The sequence below is a fragment of the Mauremys mutica genome, chromosome 2 (genome assembly GCF_020497125.1).
Source record: "Mauremys mutica isolate MM-2020 ecotype Southern chromosome 2, ASM2049712v1, whole genome shotgun sequence".
In the NCBI taxonomy this organism is placed as follows: domain Eukaryota; kingdom Metazoa; phylum Chordata; order Testudines; family Geoemydidae; genus Mauremys; species Mauremys mutica.
Window position 1 is genome coordinate 240,995,274 of NC_059073.1, and position 24,502 is coordinate 241,019,775.

The following is a 24,502-nucleotide window of genomic DNA, read 5'->3' on the forward strand; positions in this document are numbered from 1 at the left end:
TTTGATAGCTGCTTTCAACTACCTGAAAGGGGGTTCCAAAGAGGATGGATCTAGACTGTTCTCAGTGGTGGCAGATGACAGAACAAGGAGTAATGGTCTCAAGTTGAAGTGGGAGAGGTTTAGGTTGGATATTAGGAAAAACTTTTTCACTAGGAGGATGGTGAAGCACTGGAATGGGTTGCCTAGGGAGGTGGTGGAATCTCCTTCCTTAGAAGTTTTTAAGGTCAGGCTTGACAAAACCCTAGCTGGGATGATTTAGTTGGGGATTAGGTTCTGCTTTGAGCAGATGTCTCCATCTTCTAGTGCCCAAATAGTAACATCAGACTCTCTCCCTGCAGCCCCCTCTGCTATAAACTTCCTTGCTTTATGCTAACCAGCTTGTTCCTGCTCAGCTGGGCTTCATGATCAGTTAAGCCTGTCTATCCCTCCAGGTGCAGTTAGGTAACAAAATTGGCCTCTTAGGCGCACATTAATCCATTCAGGGCCTTAGTGGGGTAGACGTCCTATCACACAAGGGTTATCAACTGATTTGAAATACACATGCAACTCAATGGGAGATATATGAATATAGCCTTGACTTATGTGAATATTTCACTTATCATTCTTGCAGGCGTGTGTGTGTGTGCGTGCGTGTGTGTGTGTGTAAAAATATAAGTAAGATAAGGTTCAGGGAAAACAACAAAATATTAATTGTCTTTGTTTCCAGGACATTGTCCTAATTAGTTCTGGAGTAATCGTATGGTTTCCTACTTCATTGTATAAAAATATGCAATAAATAAAATGCAATTATTTTCTCTTAATATTATTTTTTTTTAAAAATCCATTTTGTTTCTTATTCTTTTCTTAATCTGTTTTCTTCGTTAAAGTATTGACCCCCTTCAGTCTCTGAGTGCTTCTGTAACTCTTTTTCCCTTCCTTTCTTTCTTCCCTCTTTTCTTTTTGGTTATTTCTTTCTTCTTTCTTCAGTCTTTTTCTCTCTTTTCCTCATATTGGCCTTCCCATTTGATTGCTTCTCTGGCCCTTTTTCTTTTTGTCTCCCTTCTTATTTTGCACTGGCTGGCTAGTCATCATTGGTGGTATCATTGGTAGTTTTCTTTGAAAATATCGCAAGAGCAAGTGTCATCCAAGTAATTTGCCAGCGGACAGACCAGAATATGAAACAGCAGATGTAGTTTCTTAAAGTTAATATAGGGCTTGTAAATTGCCAAGCTGATAGCACTGGACACATCAAGTCCTCGGTTTACTACAGAACAGGTACACTATGGGTATGTCTACACTGCAATTAAACACTCAAGGCTGGCCTCTGTCAGCTGACTCAGGCTCCTGGGGCTTGGCTGCAAGTCTGTAAAATTGCAGAGTAGACATTAGGCTCAGGTGGAAGCCTGGGATCTGGAGCCCTCCCCCATTGTGGGGTCCCAGAGCTTGGGCTCCAGCCCAAGCCTGAGCATCTATACTACAGTTTTCTAGTCCCTCAGCCCAAGCACCACAAGTCCGAGTCAGCTGACGTGGGCCAGCCATGAGTGTTTTATTTCAGTGTAGACACCCCAAAGATATAGCACAGTTCCTCATGTTGCCCTTCAGGGGTGCCATGATCTAGGAGGTTTACCTTCATGGGTAAGAAGATATTTTATTCTACCTTCACATTCAGTTTCTGGACTCCTTGCTGGGACTGTTAACAAAGGATGGTAATTTGTGATAGTGGGTTTTAGAATGCAGACAATCACCCAAAAAGAAGGACTGAGCTCACCAACTCATGCAAAAAAGCTGTCAAAAAGATTTCAGATGGTAATAGTTTCTGGTTGTTACTAATCTGGGTGAATTTGAAACCGGTGACCCAAAGGTGAAAAATTTAGACAATTTTTCCCAGAATTCCTCAGATCCTGAGATTAGAGCTAAGGGAGATCAATCAAAACTACTCACTTAACCTGGTTATACATGTACAATGATATATAGTGACACACGCAAACATTAATCTGTCTAGTATGTGAAATGATTATCTTTACTTCTGCCACCTTTGTCCTTGCAATTTTTCATCTGCTCATCCACACATCCCTTTTTCCCTTGCTCTCCCGCACACAGACACCAGTCTTATTCACCATTCAAGACAGACATTAGTTCAATCATTTTCATTCACTCTTTTTAATCTGAAGTACACATACACACACACACTCTTTCTCATTCTCTACTTTCCCACATCTAATATAACCATTGCAAAATGTATTTGTGTGTCAGTTATAGATTTTTGTGGTGGTAGTTTAAATTTCTCTTACTCCAACTTGTATTAACTCACTTTGTCGATATATATATGTATGTTGTCTTTTTGGACACTGATTTAGGAAAATAAAGAAAGCTAGTGTAAATTGCAATATCTATGATGACAATATTCTGTGCACCTAGAATGTAGTGGCTAATTCTGACCCAGAGTTTATAAGTTTATGGTGCTCATTGGACCAGTTCTGTGGCAGATTCTGTTTGCCATGCACTATCCTGAATCATTTGAAATGTGCTTGGGTAAGTATAAACCTTATTCATATTTATTCTCTTGTAGTCAAATATGCATTACACAAAAACTATGAGTTTCTGCTTGAAATGTGTCAGATTTGTGAGATTTTAGAGTGGTCAAGAGGTGGATCACAAACTGGAACAAGTATCAATTCCTCATTGCCAAATTGTTCTCTTCTGCTTTATCATTACAACTTCATGTTTGTTGTCCTTTATTTATATATATATATATATATATATATATATATATAAATAAATAAAGGACAACAAACATGAAGTTGTAATGATAAATATATGCCTACAAGACAATCATATATATATGATGTTGTAATGATAAAGCAGAAGAGAACAATCCGGCAATGAGGAATTGGTACCTGTTCCTTGATATCCTTTATGATTAAACACACATCCCCACTCCTAGGCTCCCCTTGTGCCCTTGTTAGAGACTGATTGTGTCTTGTAGGCATATACCTGTTCTGGGGTGGTGCAGAACCATTCTGCCTCAGAGATAGACTAGATGGTCACTTATTGGCAGGCACTTTGCCTTCTGGCATTCTCAAGTGTGCAGTAGGTGAACGCATCTTCTGGGTGATCAACCAGCTCTTCTGGCCATTGCATGGGGGAGAAGAATCATAGAATCATAGGACTGGAAGGGACCTTGAGAGGTCATCTAGTCCAGTCCCCTGCACTCATGGCAGGACTAAGTATTATATATACCATTCCTGACAGGTGTTGTCTAATCTTCTCTTAAAAATCTCCAATGATGGAGGTTCCACAACCTCCCTAAGCAATTTATTCCAGTGCTTAACCACCTTGACAGTTAGAAAGTTTTTCCTAATGTCCAACCTAAACCTCCCTTGCTGCAATTTAAGCCCATTGCTTCTGGTCCTATTCTCAGAGGTTAAGAAAAACAGTTTTTCTCCCTCTTCCTTGTAACAACCTTTACATACTTGACAACTGTTATCATGTCCCCTTCTCAGTCTTCTCCTTTCCAGACTAAACAAACCCATTTTTTTTCAATCTTCCCTCATAGGTTCATGTTTTCTAGACCTTTAATCATTTTTGTGGTTCTTCTCACGACTCTCTCCAGTTTGTCCACATCCTTCCTGAACTGTGATGCCCAGAACTGGACACACTACTCCAGTTGAGGCGTACTTAGGGCAGAGTAGATCAGAAGAATTACTTCTCGTGTCTTGCTTACAGCACTCCTGCTAATACATCTCAGAATGATGTTCACTTTTTTTTTGCAACAGAAACATGTCCCATCCTTTCCATCACTCTCCACTGCCTTCGGGAAGCAGTGTGTATCTGGCGGAGCAGGAAGGAAGCATCCCTTGTTCTTCCCAGAGAGTAAGAGCTACAGTTCTGGCAGGCCCTTATACGGACTGAGTAAGGGAGGTTTCTTTATGAATGTCATCAGCCTACCTGCATAAGAGCAAAACAGAATCTGACCCTAGTATTTTCTAAATTCATATTCTATATTCATTTGGGCTGAATAAAACACTATGGAGGCTATGGCTTTTTTCTCAAGGTAATTTTAAATCAACATTGTTGACTTGAACCTGTGTGTTAATTCTAGTGTAACTGAAAGGTTAAATAAAGTATAGATTTGCTTTGATCCATGCAATTAAATAAAACAGGAAGATTATCTGATGAAAATTGTTGAACAATTGAAGATCAGTTCTCAGAAAAAAGTATCTTCTCCATATTACGAGCAGGGCATTTTGGCTAGTAAAATTGGGTGCACTGAGTTCTAAGGTAGTGATTTTAAATAAACCATTATAAATGTAAATGAATGATGTTTGGTATTGGCACTGCTCCCAGAGTATTTCAAGGAGTTATTGCAGTAATATTTCAATGATTAGACATTGTTGAAGTTATAATGGACGCTAATTTAATTTGGGTTAGGGACCTAAAAGAACATATTGAAAAACTTAGGCAAGTTTTTCTGTGAACAAGATACACCTAATAGAAATTAAAGTCAAAAGTCAACTGAAGCTGTCTGTATTAGACTTGAGCTGAGAGGTCTTAAATGATCTACATTAAATTAAAGTAATACTGAAATGCTCACTCCACATTTTAAGGTAGCCTGACTGTGTTTTATTGGGATCATTTGAGCCATTGATGCAAAACTTGCCCGTTAATAGCTGTGTAAAACCTCTGACCATGCCCAGTGTGAATGGAATGTTTTCAGAAGGCTGAACATACTGACTCATGTAAGTGCTCATATAATTAATGATGAGCTCTATGCTTCCTTGCAAACAATCTGACTATGGAGGGCTTTATTAGCTCTTATAGATACAGAATATTGGTAACAAAACCTTGAGATAGGAGGCCAGGCTTTTAAATTTTAAGAAACTCTGGCTATGTCTACCCTGTGAATTGCACACCACACCAGAGAGTTGCGCTTTAACTGCTCAGTGTGGGTGCTGCTGGCACAAGCTAAAAGGTGCCTAATTCACATCCCGGGTCAATTTCTGTTGGTGAAAGAGACTTGCTTTTGAGCTCCACAGAGATCTTCTTCCTTGTCTCTTTAACCAACAGAAGTTGAGCCAATAAAAGATATTACCTCACCCACCTTGTCTGTCTCATATCTTGGGGCCAACATGGCTACAACAATATTGCAAATAACACTTTTAAAATAAAGTATTTTTCTTTTCTTTTCAATTTGACTCTGGCATGGGTTGTATAAGGATTAAAGAGAAATAAGAGTTTTGGAAGGTATGTAAAACCTCATGTTTCAGGGCATAAGCCAGCTTCTAACTAATGAAGCTAGAGAGAAACTTCCTTGTGGTCAGCTTATTCCACAACTAACCTCTGCAGCATCTTTCTAGCATCTTCTTTAGAAGCAGCTGGTGCAGAATGCTGTTGGAGACAGCATTCTGAACTAGATGGACCACTACTCTGATCTAGTGTGCAATTCCTACGTTTCTAACTAGTATGTTAACTAATTTGTCTGGATAAAAATATAGAATGGATATATACTTTAAAGTACTGCTTTGCACTGTACTCCTTACCTCATACCAATCCCTCTGAATGTGATGTATTACCATGCTGCTGACTTGCGACTTCTTACATCATGCAGAGACTTGCTGTTACCTCACTTGTTTGTTAATGCAATTTACTAGCCTTAGAACAGAGACTTATGACCATTGACTTAAAACAAACCTTTACTCACAAGGAATTATTTCCACATCAACCTTAGCTTTCTGCTCTGCAGAATTTTTGCTCTGCCCCTCATTATGATCATCTGTGCCACATTTCAAAATGCAGTACATCTCATATTTGGCTTCCATTAGGTTGAATGCTCCATACCCCAGGCTGTGATTTATGACTTCAGCATTTATGCAGTCTCCATGCACTAACAAGGTAGGCTGGTGCATATGAAATATATTTTTAAAACGAAGGTGGAAGGAGGAGGGATGGGAGGAAACCCTACAGCCTCATGATAAAAAGCCTTGTCAACACATATGGAGCTAAACAAACACAAGTTGTAATCTTTATTTTATATGTTAGCTTTGCTCATAAAAGTCTACCATAGTGTGTCGTGAGCATTCAGTGGACTGAACTTTTAATATTCTTGACAACTGCCCTAAGAGGAATAATGTCCCTTAGAAAAAGTCACAGTTAAACCTGGCAGTAGATTAAGTTAGTTTCCATTTAGGTGTGACAGCAGAGTCATTACTGGTTTTAGCCTGAGCCAATGTGTGAGTCGGCTTCACCACCGTCAACTAAAGACTATGATATATGGTTCCAGATGCTCTGGCCAATTGACCATAAAATTGCTCCGCATTTCTGGCAGAGCAGCCAAGCTGGAGCTTTTTAAAATCTCCACTCCCCAAGCTCAACACCCTCCCTCCTTCCCCCCTCTGCTTAAAAGCTCCTCATTATTCTTCCTCTGCCCCCTGATCTTAGCAAAAAGAAAAACTTCTGGAACCAATTAGAAATGTCTGCACTTGATGAGATTTGCACGTGAGTTTGGAATTGCGAGGCTTTGATAGTGTCAGCCAACAGCTGCAGTTTCAGGTGGTAAAATCTTGGAAGGAATTTTCCAGGGTTTATTTACAATCGTCAAATAAAATAAAAATCAAGACAAGTTGGAGACCATCTAATGTGCCATTAAAATGAGGTTGAAATTGGATTATATATTTATTTCATCTGAAAAAAGTAAACCAGTGGTTTATTATCAGGATCTTTTCAATTACCTTAAAATCAAGATTGTGTCAAGTGGTTGTAATAAACTGCAAAATATGACCTGCCTGCCATAGGTTTAGCTATAAAAGAAGCATCTGCTATTACTTTTGTCACTTTAATTGCTTGACAAGTTAAGGAGATAGTCAGGGCTAATAGAAATCAGAAACTTAGTGTAAAAATTGAAAAAAAAAGTAGATTCTTCCCTGTTGTCAAATATAATGGGGGGAGGGGGGCAAGAGAAACATTTGAAGATATAAATGCTATCAACATACATTTAAAAATGTATTTCACTTTTAATTACTCTAATATATGTGAAAACCATTATTAGTAAGGTTGATGGTACCTTTCTATTTGTGAGCTGGATTTTGTGGCCCTTCTTTAGCCCAAGACAGTTAGTGGTTGACTGATGGCCTTACGTACAGTTAAGTTTACAAAGTCAACAACCATGGAAAAGGGGGTTATTGAAGTACAGGTATCCTCTTAAAAAGTGTCTCTCAAAAAATGACATTATGGAGTTTCACCATTTATTCTCTTGATAATTTATCTTTCAGATTTGCTTGGTTTATAAATCAAAGAATGATTGTTCTAATTGTTGGCCAGCTCTGAAAGTCAAGCAGTATTTCCTTTCTCCCTCTTAAAACACACAAGTAATAAAGATTTGGCAGTCAGCACTTAGACCACAGTTGTACTACTGCCCCTACACAGGTGGAGCCTTGCACCTGTACAGATACACTGGCAAGACTGAAGCCTTGGCGGACAATTTTGCTGTGGATGCACAAATCCATTTTGTCCTTCCACAGCTGTATTGATTCTGAAGCCCTGGAGCTAGTAGATAAATGCCAGGACATGTTTTTAAGTTTTCTGTTTTTGTTTTTTGTTGTCCAATTTCCCAATATTTTTTTAAATGAAAACTTGACTACTGATGTTTTTCTGTTCTATGAAAACTATTTTGGGTAAAAAAAATTGCCAAATACAAAATAAATTGCAGAATTTTTTTTATTTTTTATTAAAAAAAATTTAACCAAAATGTTTGTTTTGGTTGAAAAGCTATTCTTAATCAAACCTCCACAAATTATTTCAACCAGCTCTATTGTGCATTAGCAGTACTTCTTTGAGTCAGTAAAGGAAGCATTTGTTTCTCACATTGGGAGCAGATATGCTGAAGTAAGAAGTTGCCTGTTTTATTTCATTTAAATATGTAAACATAAAAAGATTGCCTCTCTCAGGCTTTAGCTGCCTATGACAGGTACTTTAAAAATACAGTCCAATTAAGACTAAAATAGCAATAGCAAAACAACAACCTTTCTGAAAGTGAGTCCACCATCAGAGACAGCATAGGTGGGTTGGGGAGGGGGTTGTTTGCAGGGACTATAGTCATCCCCAAATTTGCTTTAGCCACCCCGTAGCAGCTACTGCTGCTCTTCAGCCCCCCATCTCTGCAGCAGCAGAGAAGTAAGCTTGGGTGGGAGGTCTGAGGTGCCCGAAAGCAGCCCCCGGCATGTGTCCCTGCCTGGTGTCCAGGGCAAGTGAAGGATCCAGGACTCCCCACAGTGGCCCGGAGTGAGCTGCTCCAGCCTGGGCTTCTGCCCACCACCCTTCACAGTTGCTGCTCCCCAAGGACTCTGCCATGCCGGGTCCCCCATCCCAGGCACCTTTCACCAGCTGCAAGCAGCCCGCACCCCGCAGTGCCTGGCTCTGGTTTCTGGTCTCCAACCTGGCCACAGAAGGGGGAAGGACAATGGAGGAGATGGGGCCTCGTGGTGAGTGCAGGCACAACTGCCCCAATTTTCTGGCTGGCCCACCTCAGCTCCCCACCAGGAAGAGGCTGGTGTCGCCCAAACTGAAATTTCCTTATCTCAGTTTCCCAAAACCATCGTTTTCTCCAAGTGAAAACCTATACTTGAAACCCCACAAAGCATGAACTCACATCCCCAAAGGTCCTTTGTGTCATGCCCAAAAAGCATGGTCTGTTTTGGGCCCATCAGGAGTGCATTTCAAAATCAAGGCCCTCTCAAAGGGTGCCCTACCAACAGCATCTTCTCTCGTGTGCAAATGGAGCTCCATATCACATGCTGTGGCAGACCTCACCAGGGTTCCAGAGTCATTTGGGGAGCAGGGCAGTCTCTCAAGTAGGCAGATTGCAGGCCATTGTGGACTCCATAGGTCAGAACCAACAGATAGTCAGTGAAGATTCAGGGGCATTGGTGTCATACTCACACTGAGACACTGCTTAATGATCACGCTATTGCCCTCTGCATCTTCTTCAGTTTTAGAGTAGATTTAAACTGCAATGCTACGTAAAGAATTTTGCAGTACTCTAATCTGTAAGTGACAAAGTCATTAATGCGAATGAAATATATTTACCCCAAAAAGGGGTCACTGCTGCTATCTGATTCTCTTACTGCCAACCTGCCATCCTGCTCTGGATTGTGTCTCAGCTAGCTCACACTCATTCACACCCCAGTCACACCTGTAATGGAGGGAGACACCTGACTGTAATTCCTGGGTTGGACAAAATAGACCTGAGTGTCATCAGCATAGATATTTATTTAAATATTGAAAGTACTGCCCTAAGGCCTCTTCACTGCCTCTTCTAACAGCAGCATACACAAATTAAATGGGAAGAATGATCTCGGGAGCAATCTTATAGCACTCTACAAGAGCTCTGAGGCAGAAAAGCAATTACCCTCTTGGTGACTTTCCAAGACAAAAATAACAAAGCCATTGCAAAGTAGCTCCATTTACTCCCACATAGGTCCTCAAGCAAGTTAACAGAATTTCCTGTTCAGCGGTATGAAAGGCAGCCAATAGAGCTATCAGTATCAGTCTAGACCCTTAGCTAGCACCTCGGTAAGATTATCAATCAGTATAGTCTCCGTGCCATAACCAGGTCTGAACCTGGCCAAGGGGTTCTGAGGCATCTAGATATGCTGAAAGTTGTCATATATTAACCTTGTACATAATTTTAGCCAAAAATGGAAGGTTGGAAGCAGTTGACCAGATTGTCAGCATCAAGTCATAGTTTCTTTATCAAATATGCTACATGTGCTTCCTTAAGAGTGCTTAGCACTCTGCCATCATTAAAGGAGACATTGAAAACCTCTATCATCAAAGGAGCCAACACTTCCCCACTGGCCTTTCCAAGTTCATCTGTAGAACAAAGTTCTCCCAATATATCCAGAGCCCTCAGTGAAGAACACTGGGTTTAAACTCAAGCAGATTAGACTTTCCCCTGTCCTCTCAAGATCATGTTCTGCCATCATAGATGTAGCTAACTTGATCTGAATTTTCTCCTCAAAACAACAAGATGTTTCCTCACAATGGAATGTTTGAATCACCCCCCAGGAGAAGACAGCCTGGATTCAGCTGACTGTTCTCCACATATAATAAAGCAAGATTTTGCTGATGCTGGACACCATGAATCATGACAGTTTTGAGATACTTTAGATGTCCTTTCCTCATGATTAGATGAAAAAAACTTGAGTGTGAAAGGGAGAGATGCAAATTTAGGTTACTTCAGTGTATCTGGCTCTTGCAAAGATGTGTAAGGGGAGAGGGTGGGGCAAGAAGCCTCCTGCCACCCTGTGACACAAGGATCTCTTAATGCCAACTGGCAAGAGTGTGCAGAGACCTTATAAGAATCTCATGATCTTAGTGTGTACATTTGGGTTCACAAAGAATGTCATGGGCATCAATATCATTGCAAATATATGTACAGATACTATTTAAGGAGTTTGTATATACACCAAAAATATGTTCTTACAGGCTGTATGAAAGCATTAGTCAGCAGCAAAGGTGGAAAATAGATTTTCTGTCAGACAAGAGATGTTTAGCCATCTATCTATTTACATGTAAATTGAGAATTGTCTCGTTCAGAGTGGGTCTCCTAGCACCTATCTGAACTGAATGCACATGAAGGATTGTAAGAAAGAAGCTAATAGGAAGAGAAACAAAATGTGGGGAGAGGAACTTATCTTGAAGTACAAATCAAACATTTGCTTGAGTATATTTGGGAGGGATAAAGAGGATGCCCAGGAACCCTCCATGAAGGAATAAAAAGGACAGTGTTTTGGCTTCATGAAAAAGGGGGCTCAAGCAGGCATGGTTAAAAATGCTGGAGAGAACTTTGGGTGAGATAAACTTCTTTAGACAAGAGACTAAAGAGAGTAACTTGTTTGTTAAGTTCAGTCTTTAGAAAGCATGTTATTTTGTTTTATATATAATCATTTGTTTCAAGGATTCTTACTATTACTTGAATCTCTGTTCTTTGATAATAAACTTATGCATGTTTTAACTATATACACCTCTACCCCAATATAACGCTGTTCTAAGGAGCCAAAAGAATCTGACCGTGTTATAGTGAAACTGCGTTATATTGAACTTGCTTTGATCCGCCAGTGTGCAGCTCCTCCCCTCCCCGAGTGCTGCTTTACCGCGTTATATCCGAATTCGTGTTATATCAGGCCGCATTATATTGGGGTAGTGGTGAATATCTAAGTGCTATGGAATTAGGCAAAGTGCTTATTTTGAGTTGAATCTTAGATGGTGATATGTACTGTTTCTTTGGGAACCACAGGCCTGGTACTTCTGTGGGTGTTCAGTGGATAAAGGGGCTGAACACTGCAGGGTACATTCTGAGTATTTGGGGGTTGGTGTATGCTTGTCGCTACCTGTACAGAGAGCAAGGTAGTACTTGTGCTGCCAGAGGTTGTTAGTTACAAGGAGATGATCTACAGCAGGCATGGACAAGACTGCTTCACGCTAAGGGCAGGTAGTGGTGAGATGCCTCACAACCCTGGGAAGCATCACACTCCCATGCGAAATTCTCCTTTTACAGCAACCAGCAAATCTGCGTGGCCACCTTAGGTGTGTTCCCTGTATGTCAGGTTCCCTGACCTTCTAGGCTAGTGTGGCTCTTCACATGGCAACAAGCCACAGCAGAGCACTTATATAGTATCAACACCCAAGTTTAGAAGAAGATTGTTGTTGGTGTTTTTTTTGGGGGGGAGGGGTGAGTTTAAAATACTTCCACAACATAGTGTATATTTTAACTACAAAGATAACGTTTGATAGTTGCTAGTAATTACATTCTTCTAATCAAAAGGGATATGTCCATTAGGTTGTTACTGAAAATGCAGATGACATCTTAGACACAATGGGAATGACTCCTCTTTAAAATTATTTGCCTAAGAGCAGCACCTGAAATAACCATTGAGTATGAAAGCTGTTTCATGACATCTGGTCAGCTGCATACTGATTTCTAACCAGCTAAATGCCTCTTGTCTAAAGTGGGCAATGGATCGATCAGCTAGAATCAAGCTGTTGTAGTTTCTGTGATTAATTTTATGTATTGCCTTGCCATGTTTGTTATTCCTTTCCTGGAGATCTGTTTGATATGATGTTTAGAATCAGGAAACATAAAGAAAACAACAATGCTGTATTTATTTTTGTGTTTTGAATATTACGCAAGGAAGAAAGAATGTTTAAAAGAGTTTCCTTTTCTTGCCAGTGCCAAATAAAAATTGCCTGATGAAAGAAGATTAGCAAATGTTGTGTTTAACAACTGGTTCCCAAGCACAGAATACATAAAACACTTTGTATGTTTAAAAGTTGGAAATAGGTGTTTTGAGGGGGAAAGAATATACAAAGCCCTAGTTATTTACTAATACCTCACTTGAGACAGGCAAAACAATGGAATCACCCTCCATGGAGTTTGAGAATGATCCCATCTGTCCTGACAGAATTGGTTTGGTTTATCTTCATGTGGAGCCTGTGTAATGCTTAGATTAGATTGTTTATTTTGCTGATTGAGTGCTAATATACAGTTGGAAATGCTCGGTTCTAGATTGGAAATTTTAGGTTTTATGGAGAAGAGGATGCTATATTTTATCTTTAGCTATTACCTGAATTTGCTGCACATCTGCATATGACTATAAATCCCTGGCATGGATTCGTTTTTTCCCCACTGTTGGCTTCAAAATGTTGGCTACAGAAAACAGGAAGAGATTAAGTAACAATAAAAAATGGCAGTTAAATGTGTGATTTAATAATAAATAGAAAAGAAAAGAAAGGATACATTTTTCTTTCTCTCTCCCTTTTCTCCTTTGCCTACAAATAATCTAGTTAGATTATAAAACCTTTGGGGCAGAATTGTGTCTTCTTGCATGTATGAAAAATGCCTAGCACACTTGCAGTGCTATATAAATAATGAGCAGTAATCATCATCATAATTAAATTCCACAAACTGCTTGTCTTTTTAATTTATTTTATTATTACCTTGCGTGGGTGAATACCCACTTCGTCAGAGCATGCCTCTGACGGAGTGGGTAGTCACCCACGAAAGCTCATGCTCCAATACGTCTGTTAGTCTATAAGGTGCCACAGGACTTTGTCGCTTTTTACAGATCCAGACTAACACGGCTGCCTCTCTGATTATTACACTCAAATGTGGCCCACCAAATGATTGCCAGGTTTAGAAAGACTTGACCTCCTTTTATCCACATGGATGGTTTTATTTATTTATTTTAATTTTCTGTGGGTTTTAACTAAGTACACTATAACATAGAAGGCGAGATTTGGTCCTGGATCTACCTCCACCTCTGACATAGACTTGTTAGGTCAAATTCACTACAGGTGTTAATGGGTTCCCCAGTGACATTTCCAATTATAGACAATTAATTGATTCATTTGTGTTATTAGTGCATGTTATAGAGTCTTGCCTCAGAGCAAACCCCACATGCACAGAAGCGGTGTTGCAGAGGTTAGTGATCTGCAGTGCCCTCTTTTCCATCCCAGTTCCATGATGGTCTGCCATTTCCGTGGCTTGCCTTCTGGCATGGTCATCTCTCAGTCCATTCCCCTTCTAGGGTTAACAGAAAAGTCCCAAAATAAGAAAACCCAAAGTCTAGTGACCTCTACACTCAGCCCTCAAACTCCACTCTTGATACCTGTACCTCCTCTCTTGCTCTGGGGAAGAAGTAGGGGAACCTGGGCTCACCCTCTCTTCTGTGTTCTAGCCAGCGACCTTGGTTTACATGGCTAAGGACTGTGCCTTCAGTCCCTCCACCCTGGACTGCTCTGTCCTTTGTCCTGCCGGTAGATGTCTTCACTGGGTCTGCAAACTCTGCTAGCCTTGAATTGCATTTGTGGTTCCTCACCGTTTTGTTTTTTTTTTTGCCAGCTATGGAGTGGGTGGCACTTCCTGCCCCTCTTGAAGCATCTGGGAAATAGTAACTGATTTTCTCCCAAACACTACTTATTCCCAGGCCCATTTTCCCATCTTCGAATATCTCTTCCATCTTTGTAGATGAGACCTACCAAAAACTCAAAGGAGCCACGTCATGTGACAGGGATGGGCTGACCTAGGTTGCACTACTCTTCAGGGGGCAGGTTGCCCCTTCACTGTGTCACTTAAAGCCAAATTTACAAAGAGCCAGTTGTTTAATTGGATCTGCTAAATCATGAATCTATTCTACCTGATAGATTAATCACATACCATAGATTAATCTATCAGGTAGAATAATATCTTGGCAGGGAATTATTGACAGGCTACAGTTTCAAATACTTAAGGATTATGGAATAAACAGATAGATTCCTGGATTCTAAAGCTAGCAGGGACCTTTGTGATCATCTAGTCTGACCTCCCAATAACAGAGGGTGTAGAACGTCCCCAAAAATATTTTCTATAGCGTATCTTTTAGAAAAAAACATTGTCTTGATTGAAAAATTGCCAGTGATGGAAAATCAACTACCCCTTGGTAAATTGTTCTAATGGTTAATTATTCTCACCATTAAAAGTTTATGCCTTACTTCCAGTCTGAATTTATCTAGCTTCAACTTCCACCAGTTGGATCACGTGATACCTTTTTCTGCTAGATTTGAGAGCCTGTTATTAAATATTTGTTTCCCTTGTAGATACTTATAGACTGTTGTCAAGTTACCCCTTAACCTCTCTTATTAAGGTAAATACATTGAGCTCCTTGAGTTTGTCACTCTGAGATAGATATTGCTGCAACTAGTGAATAAAATCTCCCCAAATTCTTAAATTCACAAGGATTGCAGAGTCTAGAGCTGGGAAAAAAATAGAAAGTATTTTTTTGGTAAGTTTAAATGTATAAAAATCATTTTTAAAAAACCCACAAGTTTTTGAAGTATTTCATTTTTTCCACTTTCTCTTACCTTTTCCTCCCTTTTTTGTATTTCCCTCCCCCGCCCCTCCCCCCCCACCAAACACACTTTTCTTTCATGTTACCTCTGGAAAAGGAATTTAAAAAGAGAGAAAAAGTGGCAGAGAGGACTGAATTTTTCAGTCTTCATTGAAAAACTGGAAAAGTTCAAAACCCATAACTTTAAATTTGAAAAATAGGCCATTTTAACTGAAAAACTTTTGAACGGAAATGTTCAATCATTTGTAGTAGAGACAGAGAGGTTCACCTGCAAGTATATGCTGGCCAAAGCACCTCCAACATACTATGATCCACTGAGTTATTGTTACCCTCTTGGGGCCTCTGTCGGAAGCAGCAGAGTCATGGCAGTACATTGTCTTACTCATATGTCAATGGTCTGAATTGGCCAAGTCAAGATCCACACCCTGTCATGGTCAAGTTCTAATGCTCTGTGCACCCTTCCTATTTGACTTTGGTAACTAGGAGAAAGATCCCACTGAATATTTGCCCTCATTGTCAGCAAGTGATATAATGGCCTGACCAAGAGAACCAAGAATGTTCCCATTAGTAGTGAGGAAATAGGTCTAGTAATATCTTTCTTATGTTAAAATCATGGTAGTTATGTAAAAAAATCTTTTCAAGCTGACCGACAACCCTCAGCCTTGGCAAGACTTCAGAGACTGAAATTCTAATCAGTTTTTCTCAGTTGGTGATTGCCAGCATACTTGGCATGTTACTGAGCACCAGGAGAAGTAATACATTGATATTAAAAGGTATGTGCAGGGAGGGGTAAAACCTTCTACACTTGACTTTCTTGGAAACAGATTTGGAAGGAGATAGCCAAGATTCCCTGATCCATAGTTCCACCACTTACTCTTGGAGTTTTTAATACATCTTATACTGCATGACTAATCCAGGTAGAACTGTCAATTTTGCCCTGAAAACTAGAGTCTAATTTATAGCTCTATTTAAAAAATTGGTTCTTCTTTAAGAGTAGTGTACTTCGCTACTGTCAGAAAGGAATGGTTGATTGCCTGGTCTTCCTAAGGTTACAAAGTACCATGGCATATTGGAGGTCATGAGTTATCCATGGTCACATAAACACCATCCTATACCGGAAACCCACTGACCGCTATACTTACCTACATGCCTCCAGCTTCCATCCAGGACACACCACACGATCCATTGTCTACAGCCAAGCTCTAAGATACAACCGTATTTGCTCCAATCCCTCAGACAGAGATAAACACCGACAAGATCTCTGTCAAGCATTCTTAAAACTACAATACCCACCTGCTGAAGTGAAAAAACAGATTGACAGAGCCAGAAGAGTACCCAGAAGCCACCTACTACAGGACAGGCCCAATAAAGAAAATAACGCCACTAGCCATCACCTACAGCCCCCAACTAAAACCTCTCCAGCGCATCATCAAAGATCTACAACCTATCCTGAAAGATGATCCCTCACTCTCTCAGATCTTGGGAGACAGGCCAGTCCTCGCTTACAGACAGCCTCCCAACCTGAAGCAAATACTCACCAGCAACCGCACACCATACAACATAACTTAACTTATCCTTGCAACAAAGCCCGATGCCAGTTCTGTCCACATATCTATTCAAGTGACATCATCACAGGACCTAATCACATCAGCCACGCCATCAGGGGCTCGTTCACCTGCACATCTACCAACGTGATATATGCCATCATGTGCCAGCAATGCCCCTCTGCCATGTACATTGGCCAAACCGGACAGTTTCTACGTAAAAGAATAAATGGACACAAATCTGACATCAGGAATCATAACATTCAAAAACCAGCGGGAGAACACTTCAACCTCTCTAACCACTCAGTGACAGACTTGAAGGTGGCAATTTTGCAACAAAAAAACTTCTAAAACAGACTCCAAAGAGAGACTGCTGAACTCGAATTAATATGCAAATTAGATACAATTAACTTAGGTCTAAACAGAGACTGGGAATGGTTGGGTCATTACACTAATTGAATCTATTTCCCTATGTTAAGTTCTCCTCACACCTCTCAATTATCACTTCAAAGGTTTTTTTCTCCTGCTGATGATAGCTCATCTCAATTGACTGGACTTTTCCAGTTGGTATGCGTACTTCCACCTTTTCATGTTCTCTGTATGTATAAATGTCTCCTGTCTGTGTGTTCCATTCTATGCATCCGAAGAAGTAAGCTGTAGCCCATGAAAGCTTATGCTGAAATAAATTTGTTAGTCTCTAAGGTGCCACAAGTACTCCTGTTCTGTTCTTTTTGCGGAGACAGACTAACACGGCTGCTACTCTGAAACCTATCTTCCTTTTTATAACTCACTGTAAAATGAATATCCCCATGTCTCCAATCTCTCTCTGCTTTCAAGATCACCCAATTATTATTTGTTTGGTTAATTTTGGGCCTTATAATATCGGCCCTACTAATGTCTAGTAAAATTTTACTCATGAAGTAATCCCCTTGAAATCAGTGGGCTGACTCGTACAGTTAAGCACTTCTCTATGTAAGCCTGAACCAACTCCTATTAAAGACCATGGAAAGACTCTCACTAATTTGAACAGGAGGTGGATGAAACCCTATGACGGAATCAGGCTCTGTGTATTTGGTGCACTACCACCAGTGAATTCTGCAAAAAAACAACCAGAAAAGCAAACAATAACATGATATATTTTCGTAAAATATTTTTTTCCATGCTATCATTCCCTTAACCTGTGGTGTTCTACTTTAGCCCCCTTAGAGGAAGATAGTTTTGTCTTCAATTTTCTTATATAATCTTATGCAATCTTAATGAGGTTTTCAAGTGTCTTGCTGTAGTAATTATAGCCTACTCTGTATTTAAGCATTTACTAATTTCCAAGTTCTTATAATAATTACAATTAAATTATTCCTATAAAATGCACCCCTATATGACTCACATCTGTTCCTCCTAGGGACGATTATAATAACTAGCCATTATATACTATTTTTCATCAGTAGATCTAACACTAAAGGCCAGCAGGCCCAACTCCTGGCTAAAGGAGATTTAGGAAAGTGAAAAACAGAATCTTTAGTGGATCCAGGTTTATTTTTTTGGCTTTGTAAAATATCTCCAGCTTTCAGGACCTATTAGCATCAAATAAAAATCAAAAGCATCAGATTGCAAAACTAACAAAAATTATAGCTGTGAAAACAGCATGCAACCAAAACTGGTCTGCTTTCTTGGCTTGTCCACATGAACCCTCCCCAATCAGTTACTTCACCCTCTGCTGTTATATTTTGATCCCTGTATGGATGAAATTACATGGTCTTCATGATTTTAGTTTGCTTTCTGCTGTGCAGTAATCTGTACCATAAAACCCCATACAAAAGCAAACTACAGCTGAAAAAACTGCATTTATTAGACAGTGTTTCTTAAAAGGCAGAGTGGAGGCATATTTACTAGTCTGTGCTGATAGCATAGGTTATAACTGGCAGTCAGGCAATGGAGATATTTTAATGTTCTGAGATTTTCATTTGGGGACAAATTCAGGCTTCAGGCTGCATGTAGTCTTATGCTTGAAAGAGTGTCATATTATTATTTTATTTGTAAAGTGCTGCTGATATGCTTAGTACTTGACAAAAGACAAAAAAAAAGACAATGAAAATATTGGGCCAAAGGTGTTAACACAGTCACCATCCAACATTAAAGAATGTTAAATAAGGTCCAGAGTTTGGTATATGGAGACCTCTGCCTGCTCAATACATTGGCAAACACCATTAAAATCATTTTAACCTTTTATTAAAGATACAGAAAAGAAGGAAAAACAGATAAGCATTTGAAATGTAAACTATGAAGTAAGGCTTTCATTTTAACAACATTTCTTGTTCCCTTTCCCTTTAGCTGCTGTTTTAGAAGGGGGGAAACTCACCTTGTTTGACAGTGTCTTACATAGTATCAAAGACATTATAATAACTGTCTTTTTGAGGAAAAGAGAAGACGTTACCTGAGATGGACAGGAGCTATTATTGTTGCTGCTGTCGTTAAAGTCCAATCCTGTTTCATCTCAGGTGATGGATGGGATTCTGCTGGAGTTGGTAGGAGTGGCAATGTCATCTGGATCCCTCTCTCTGGCCCAAGCTGGTCAGGACATCCTCCAGGATTAGGATAAAGAAGGTCCAGGGTCCCAGGAGATAGTGGGGGTGGTAGTCACAATGGTGAAGCTCACTTCAGTAGCCTCCATCTGTTCTTCTCTTCCATCTGTTCTTCTGTTAAGGACCCACAAAGGGAACAGTGGGCGGAATAGCCCATCCCCTCATTATTTTGTCCCCAGTTAGGTCTAATATCCAACATACCAACTTGGGTTCATTAATTTCTGGTTCCACATCTTCTGTCTTTATGATTTCAACATAGTCCTTGAACTATATCAAGGTGGCCTTTTAGTTTGGACTAATTTAGTCTCTGTCTGGTTCTTTTGCAGATGTTTATAACTGCCTTACTAAAAGCAACTTGACTTACTTTCTATTGACATTTGTTATTGGTTATTGTAACATTTTATGATCTTTCATGTACTGTTTACAGTTGATCACAATTAGGGTAAATTTGTTTGCTCAGTTATCATAACGCCACCCAGAAGCATCTTGCTATTTAAAAGAAAGATGCAGATAAGACAGGGCAACACACTTGGACATTCAGGAAAAAATGTTAGCAGGTTTTTTTTATAGAAAGTTGGGTGGAGAATGCATTTGACTGACATAGTTTTAGTGTTTATTCCCCTTGAGGAAGAAGTGAGTCATGGGGAAAAGGTGTAGTGGGGTTGAGAAGTCATTCCATTTGCAGGACAGTGTGGTCAATTTTGTGCATGGCAAAAGGTTTACAGTGCGTTGGCTCAGGGATGCATAGTGAGACTGTTTAATATATTCATTAATAATCTGGAAAAAGGATGTCTAATGAAATGGCAAAATTTTGCTGGTGAAACTTTTAATTCAGGTTAGTCAAAACCTGAAGAAATGAAGAACTCCAGAAGGCTTTAACAAAGCTAGGTAAATGAACAGCATGATGGGAAGTGAAATTTACTATTAACGAATACACGGCAAATCACATTGGAGGGACTAACTAATTGTACAAGCTGGGGTTTCTAAATTTAACTGTAATCACTCAAAACCAGAAAAGATACAGGCTTTATTATGAACAACTCATTGCACACTGGCGATTAAAAGAACAGGAGTACTTGTGGCACCTTAAAGACTAACAAATTTATTTTAGCATGAGATTAAAATAAATTTGTTAGTCTTTAAGGTGCCACAAGTACTCCTGTTCTTTTTACAGATACAGACTAACACGGCTGCTACTCTGAAACCTGGCGATTAAAAGAAGGTCTGTGCTGCTGTCTGGTAGAGGGCCGCATGGATGGAGAGCCAATCAGGCCCATTATTAGGAGTGGGGGCATACAAGGCATGTGCATCCCAGTAAGCCCTTACTGCTATCACTTTTTCTGAGTGGGAGAGGCGCAATGAGATGCTACCTCTGTGATCCGCTCCCTGAAATCCTGGAAAGTTAACACCTTGCAGCCATCTCCACAAAGGAGGCATTCGAGATGTGTCTTGGATTTGGAGAGCATTGTCTGCATCGTGTACATCACTTACTTTCCTCCTGGTTGCCCCACACCGCAAACCGATTACTCGCGTCCTTGTAGAAACAACACACTTGGAGCTGGGGGGCAGTGTGATGGACCATGGCTGGTCTTACTCTAAGCCCATTCTAACATTACTTTTGCTGTCTTGCTATGTTTCTGTGGTCTGTGCTTTGAACAGTTAGAACCTGAATTGGGTCCTTGGTTTGCAGTTTGTCTAATAAGCATTTGTTTTTGTCCCAGCTTGATGACAACGCTATTAAGTATTATTAGTATTATTATTTTATTATATTATATTAATTAGCAATAAGGTTTTTCCTCAAAATTTGTTTGGAGCATCCAAAACTACAGTTTCTCTTAATCATAGAATCTCAGGGTTGGAAGGGACCTCAGGAGGTCATCTAGTCCAACCCCCTGCTCAAAGCAGGACCAAACCCAACTAAATCATCCCAGCCAGGGCTTTGTCAAGCCTGACCTTAAAAACCTCTAAGGAAGGAGATTCCACTACCTCCCTAGGTAACCCATTCCAGTTCTTCACCACCCTACTAGTGAAAAAGTTTTTCCTAATATCCAACCTAAACCTCCCCCTCTGCAACTTGAGACCATTACTCCTTGTTCTGTCATCTTCTACCACTAAGAACAGTCTAGATCCATCCTCTTTGGAACCCCCTTTCAGGTAGTTGAAAGCAGCTATCAAATCCCCCCTCATTCTTCTCTTCTGCAGACTAAACAATCCCAGTTCCCTCAGCCTCTCCTCATAAGTCATGTGCTCCAGCCCCCTAATCATTTTTGTTGCTGGACTCTCTCCAATTTATCCACATCCTTCTTGTAGTGTGGGGCCCAAAACTGGACACAGTACTCCAAATGAGGCCTCACCAGTGCTGAGTAGAGGGGAATGATCACATCCCTTGATCTGCTGGAAATGCCCCTACTTATACAACCCAAAATGCCATTAGCCTTCTTGGCAACAAGGGCACACTGTTGACTCATATTCAGCTTTTTGTCCACCGTAACCCCTAGGTCCTTTTCTGCAGAACTGCTGCCCAGCCATTCGGTCCCTAATCTGTAGCAGTGCATGGGATTCTTCCGTCCTAAGTGCAGGACTCTGCACTTGTCCTTGTTGAACCTCATCATATTTCTTTTGGCCCAATCCTCTAATTTGTCTAGGTCCCTCTGTATCCTATCCCTACCCTCCAGCGTATCAACCACTCCTCCCAGTTTAGTGTCATCTGCAAACTTGCTAAGGGTGCAGTCCACACCATCCTCCAGATCGTTAATGAAGATATTGAACAAAACCGGCCCCAGCACCGACCCTTGGGGCACTCCACTTGATACCGGCTGCCAACTAGACATGGAACCATTGATCACTACCCGTTGAGCCCGACCATCTAGCCAGTTTTCTATCCACCTTACCGTCCATTCATCCAGCCCAGACTTCTTTAACTTGCTGGCAAGAATACTGTGGGAGACTGTATCAAAAGCTTTGCTAAAGTCCAGAAATAGTACATCCACTGCTTTCCCCTCATCCACAGAGCCGGTTATCTCGTCATAGAAGGCAATTAGGTTAGTCAGGCATGACTTGCCCTTGGTGAATCCATGCTGACTGTTCCTCATCACTTTCCCCTCCTTTAAGTGGTTCAGGATTGATTCCTTGAGGACCTGTTCCATGATTTTTCCAGGGACTGAGGTGAGACTGACTGGCCTGTAGTTCCCTGGATCTTCCTTCTTCCCTTTTTTAAAGATGGGCACTACATTAGCTTTTTTCCAGTCATCCGGGACCTCCCCCGATTGCCATGATTTTTCAAAGATAATGGCCAATGGCTCTGCAATCTCATTGGCCAACTCCTTTAGCACCCTCGGATGCAGCGCATCCGGCCCCATGGACTTGTGCTCGTCCAGCTTTCCTAAATAGCCCCGAACTACTTCTTTCTCCACAGAGAGCTGGTCACCTCCTCCCCATACCGTGCTGCAGAGTGCAGCTGTCTGGGAGCTGACCTTGTCTGTGAAGACAGAGGCAAAAAAAGCATTGAGTACACTAGCTTTCTCCACATCCTCTGTCACTAGGTTCCCTCCCTCATTCAGCAAGGGGCCCACACTTTCCTTGACTTTCTTCCTGTTGCTAACATACCTAAAGAAACCCTTCTTGTTACTCCTAACATCTCCGGCTAGCTGCAACTCCAAGTGTGATTTGGCCTTCCTGATTTCACACCTGCATGCCTGAACAATACTTTTATACTCCTCCCTGGTTATTTGTCCAATCTTCCACTTCTTGTAAGCTGTTCTTTTGTGTTTAAGACGAGCAAGGATTTCACTGTTAAGCCAAGCTGGTCGCCTGCCATATTTACTTTTCTTCCTACACATCGGGATGGTTTGTTCCTGCAACCTCAATAAGGTTTCTTTAAAATACAGCCAGCTTTCCTCGACTCCTTTCCCAGTCATGTTATTCTCCCAGGGGACCTTGCCCATCAGTTCCCTGAGGGAGTCGAAGTCTGCTTTTCTGAAATCCAGGGTCTCTGTTCTACTGCTTTCCCTTTTTTCTTGTGTCAGGATCCTGAACTTGACCATCTCATGGTCACTGCCTCCCAGGTTCCCATCCACTATTGCTTCCTCTACTATTTCTTCCCTGTTTGTGAGCAGCAGGTCAAGAAGAGCTTTGCCCCTAGTTGGTTCCTCCAGCACTTGCACCAGGAAATTGTCCCCTACACTTTCCAGAAACTTCCTAGATTGTCTGTGCACTGCTGTATTGCTCTCCCAGCAGATATCAGGGTGATTAAAGTCACCCATGAGAACCAGGGCCTGTGATCTAGCAACTTCTGTTAGTTGCTGGAAGAAAGCCTCGTCCACCTCATCACCCTGGTCCGGTGGTCTGTAGCAGACTCCCACCACGACATCACCCTTATTGTTCATACTTCTAAATTTAATCCAGAGACACTCAGGTTTTTCTGCAGTTTCATACTGGAGCTCTGAGCAGTCATACTGCTCTCTTACGTACAACGCAACTCCCCCACCTTTTCTGCCCTGCCTGTCCTTCCTGAACAGTTTATATCCATCCATGACAGTACTCCAATCATGTGAGTTATCCCACCAAGTCTCTGTTATTCCAATTACATCATAATTCCCTGACTGTGCCAGGACTTCTAGTTCTCCCTGCTTGTTCCCCAGGCTTCTTGCATTTGTGTATAGGCACTTAAGATAACCCGCTGATTGTCCCGCTTTCTCGATCTGAGACAGGAGTCCTCCCCTCTTGTAGTCTCCTGCTTGTGCTTCCTCCCGGTATCCCACTTCCCCACTTACCTCGGGGCTTTGGTCTCCTTCCCCCGGTGAACCTAGTTTAAAGCCCTCCTCACTAGGTTAGCCAGCCTGCTTGCAAAGATGCTCTTCCCTCTCTTCGTGAGGTGGAGCCCATCTCTGCCTAGCAATCCTTCTTCTTGGAAGACCGTCCCATTGTCAAAGAATCCAAACCCTTCTCTCCGACACCATCTACGTAGCCATTTGTTGATTTCCACGATTCGACGGTCTCTACCCTGGCCTTTTCCTGCCACAGGGAGGATAGACGAGAACACCACTTGCGCCTCAAACTCAAACTTCCCAGAGCCACGTAGTCTGCAGTGATACGCTCAAGGTCACTGCAGACTAATGTTTGACTAATGCCAGTTTACAGTGTTTTCGTCTCTGGCATTTCTCTGTTACAGTTCTGAGGCCTTACTGAAGTCCATTTTATGAAACAAAATGGGTATTGCTAGTCTATCTCTTTAATTGTTCTCAAACTGCCAGCTGTACCATTAGACTTCGATCCTTTCTTTCATAGTAATTGTCACCATGAAATGTATAATTAAAGTATATTCTGCACTCAAGTACCTTTTGGCTTTTGTAAAAAAAAATTTAGAAGGAAACCCACCCTGTGTGAGATTTGTGCAGCTTGCATACACTATTAGTAGTCTTCACTATGTGCTTTGCTGCCATCAAGTGTAATTATATAATTATGCAAGTGTGACTGTTCACATACTGCTGTTTTGAAGGTGGTGCCAACTTTCTAGAGC

The 24,502-nt window shown here is 41.0% G+C and overlaps 1 protein-coding gene across 3 annotated transcripts in view; it reads left to right on the top strand.

Moving 5' to 3' along the window:
• AGMO (alkylglycerol monooxygenase) overlaps positions 1 to 24,502 on the top strand; it is a 280,195-nt gene that overhangs the window by 148,462 nt on the left and 107,231 nt on the right. Inside the window, exons 13-14 of one of the 3 annotated variants that reach the window (XM_045007247.1) lie at positions 3,756 to 3,852; positions 5,802 to 5,871. The exons of the other annotated variants lie outside the window; for them this stretch is intronic. Of the exons in view, the coding sequence (XP_044863182.1) occupies positions 3,756 to 3,852; positions 5,802 to 5,806 (102 nt within the window). The 3' untranslated portion in view covers positions 5,807 to 5,871. The remainder of the gene's footprint in view (positions 1 to 3,755; positions 3,853 to 5,801; positions 5,872 to 24,502) is intronic. 3 annotated transcript variants of the gene reach the window in all.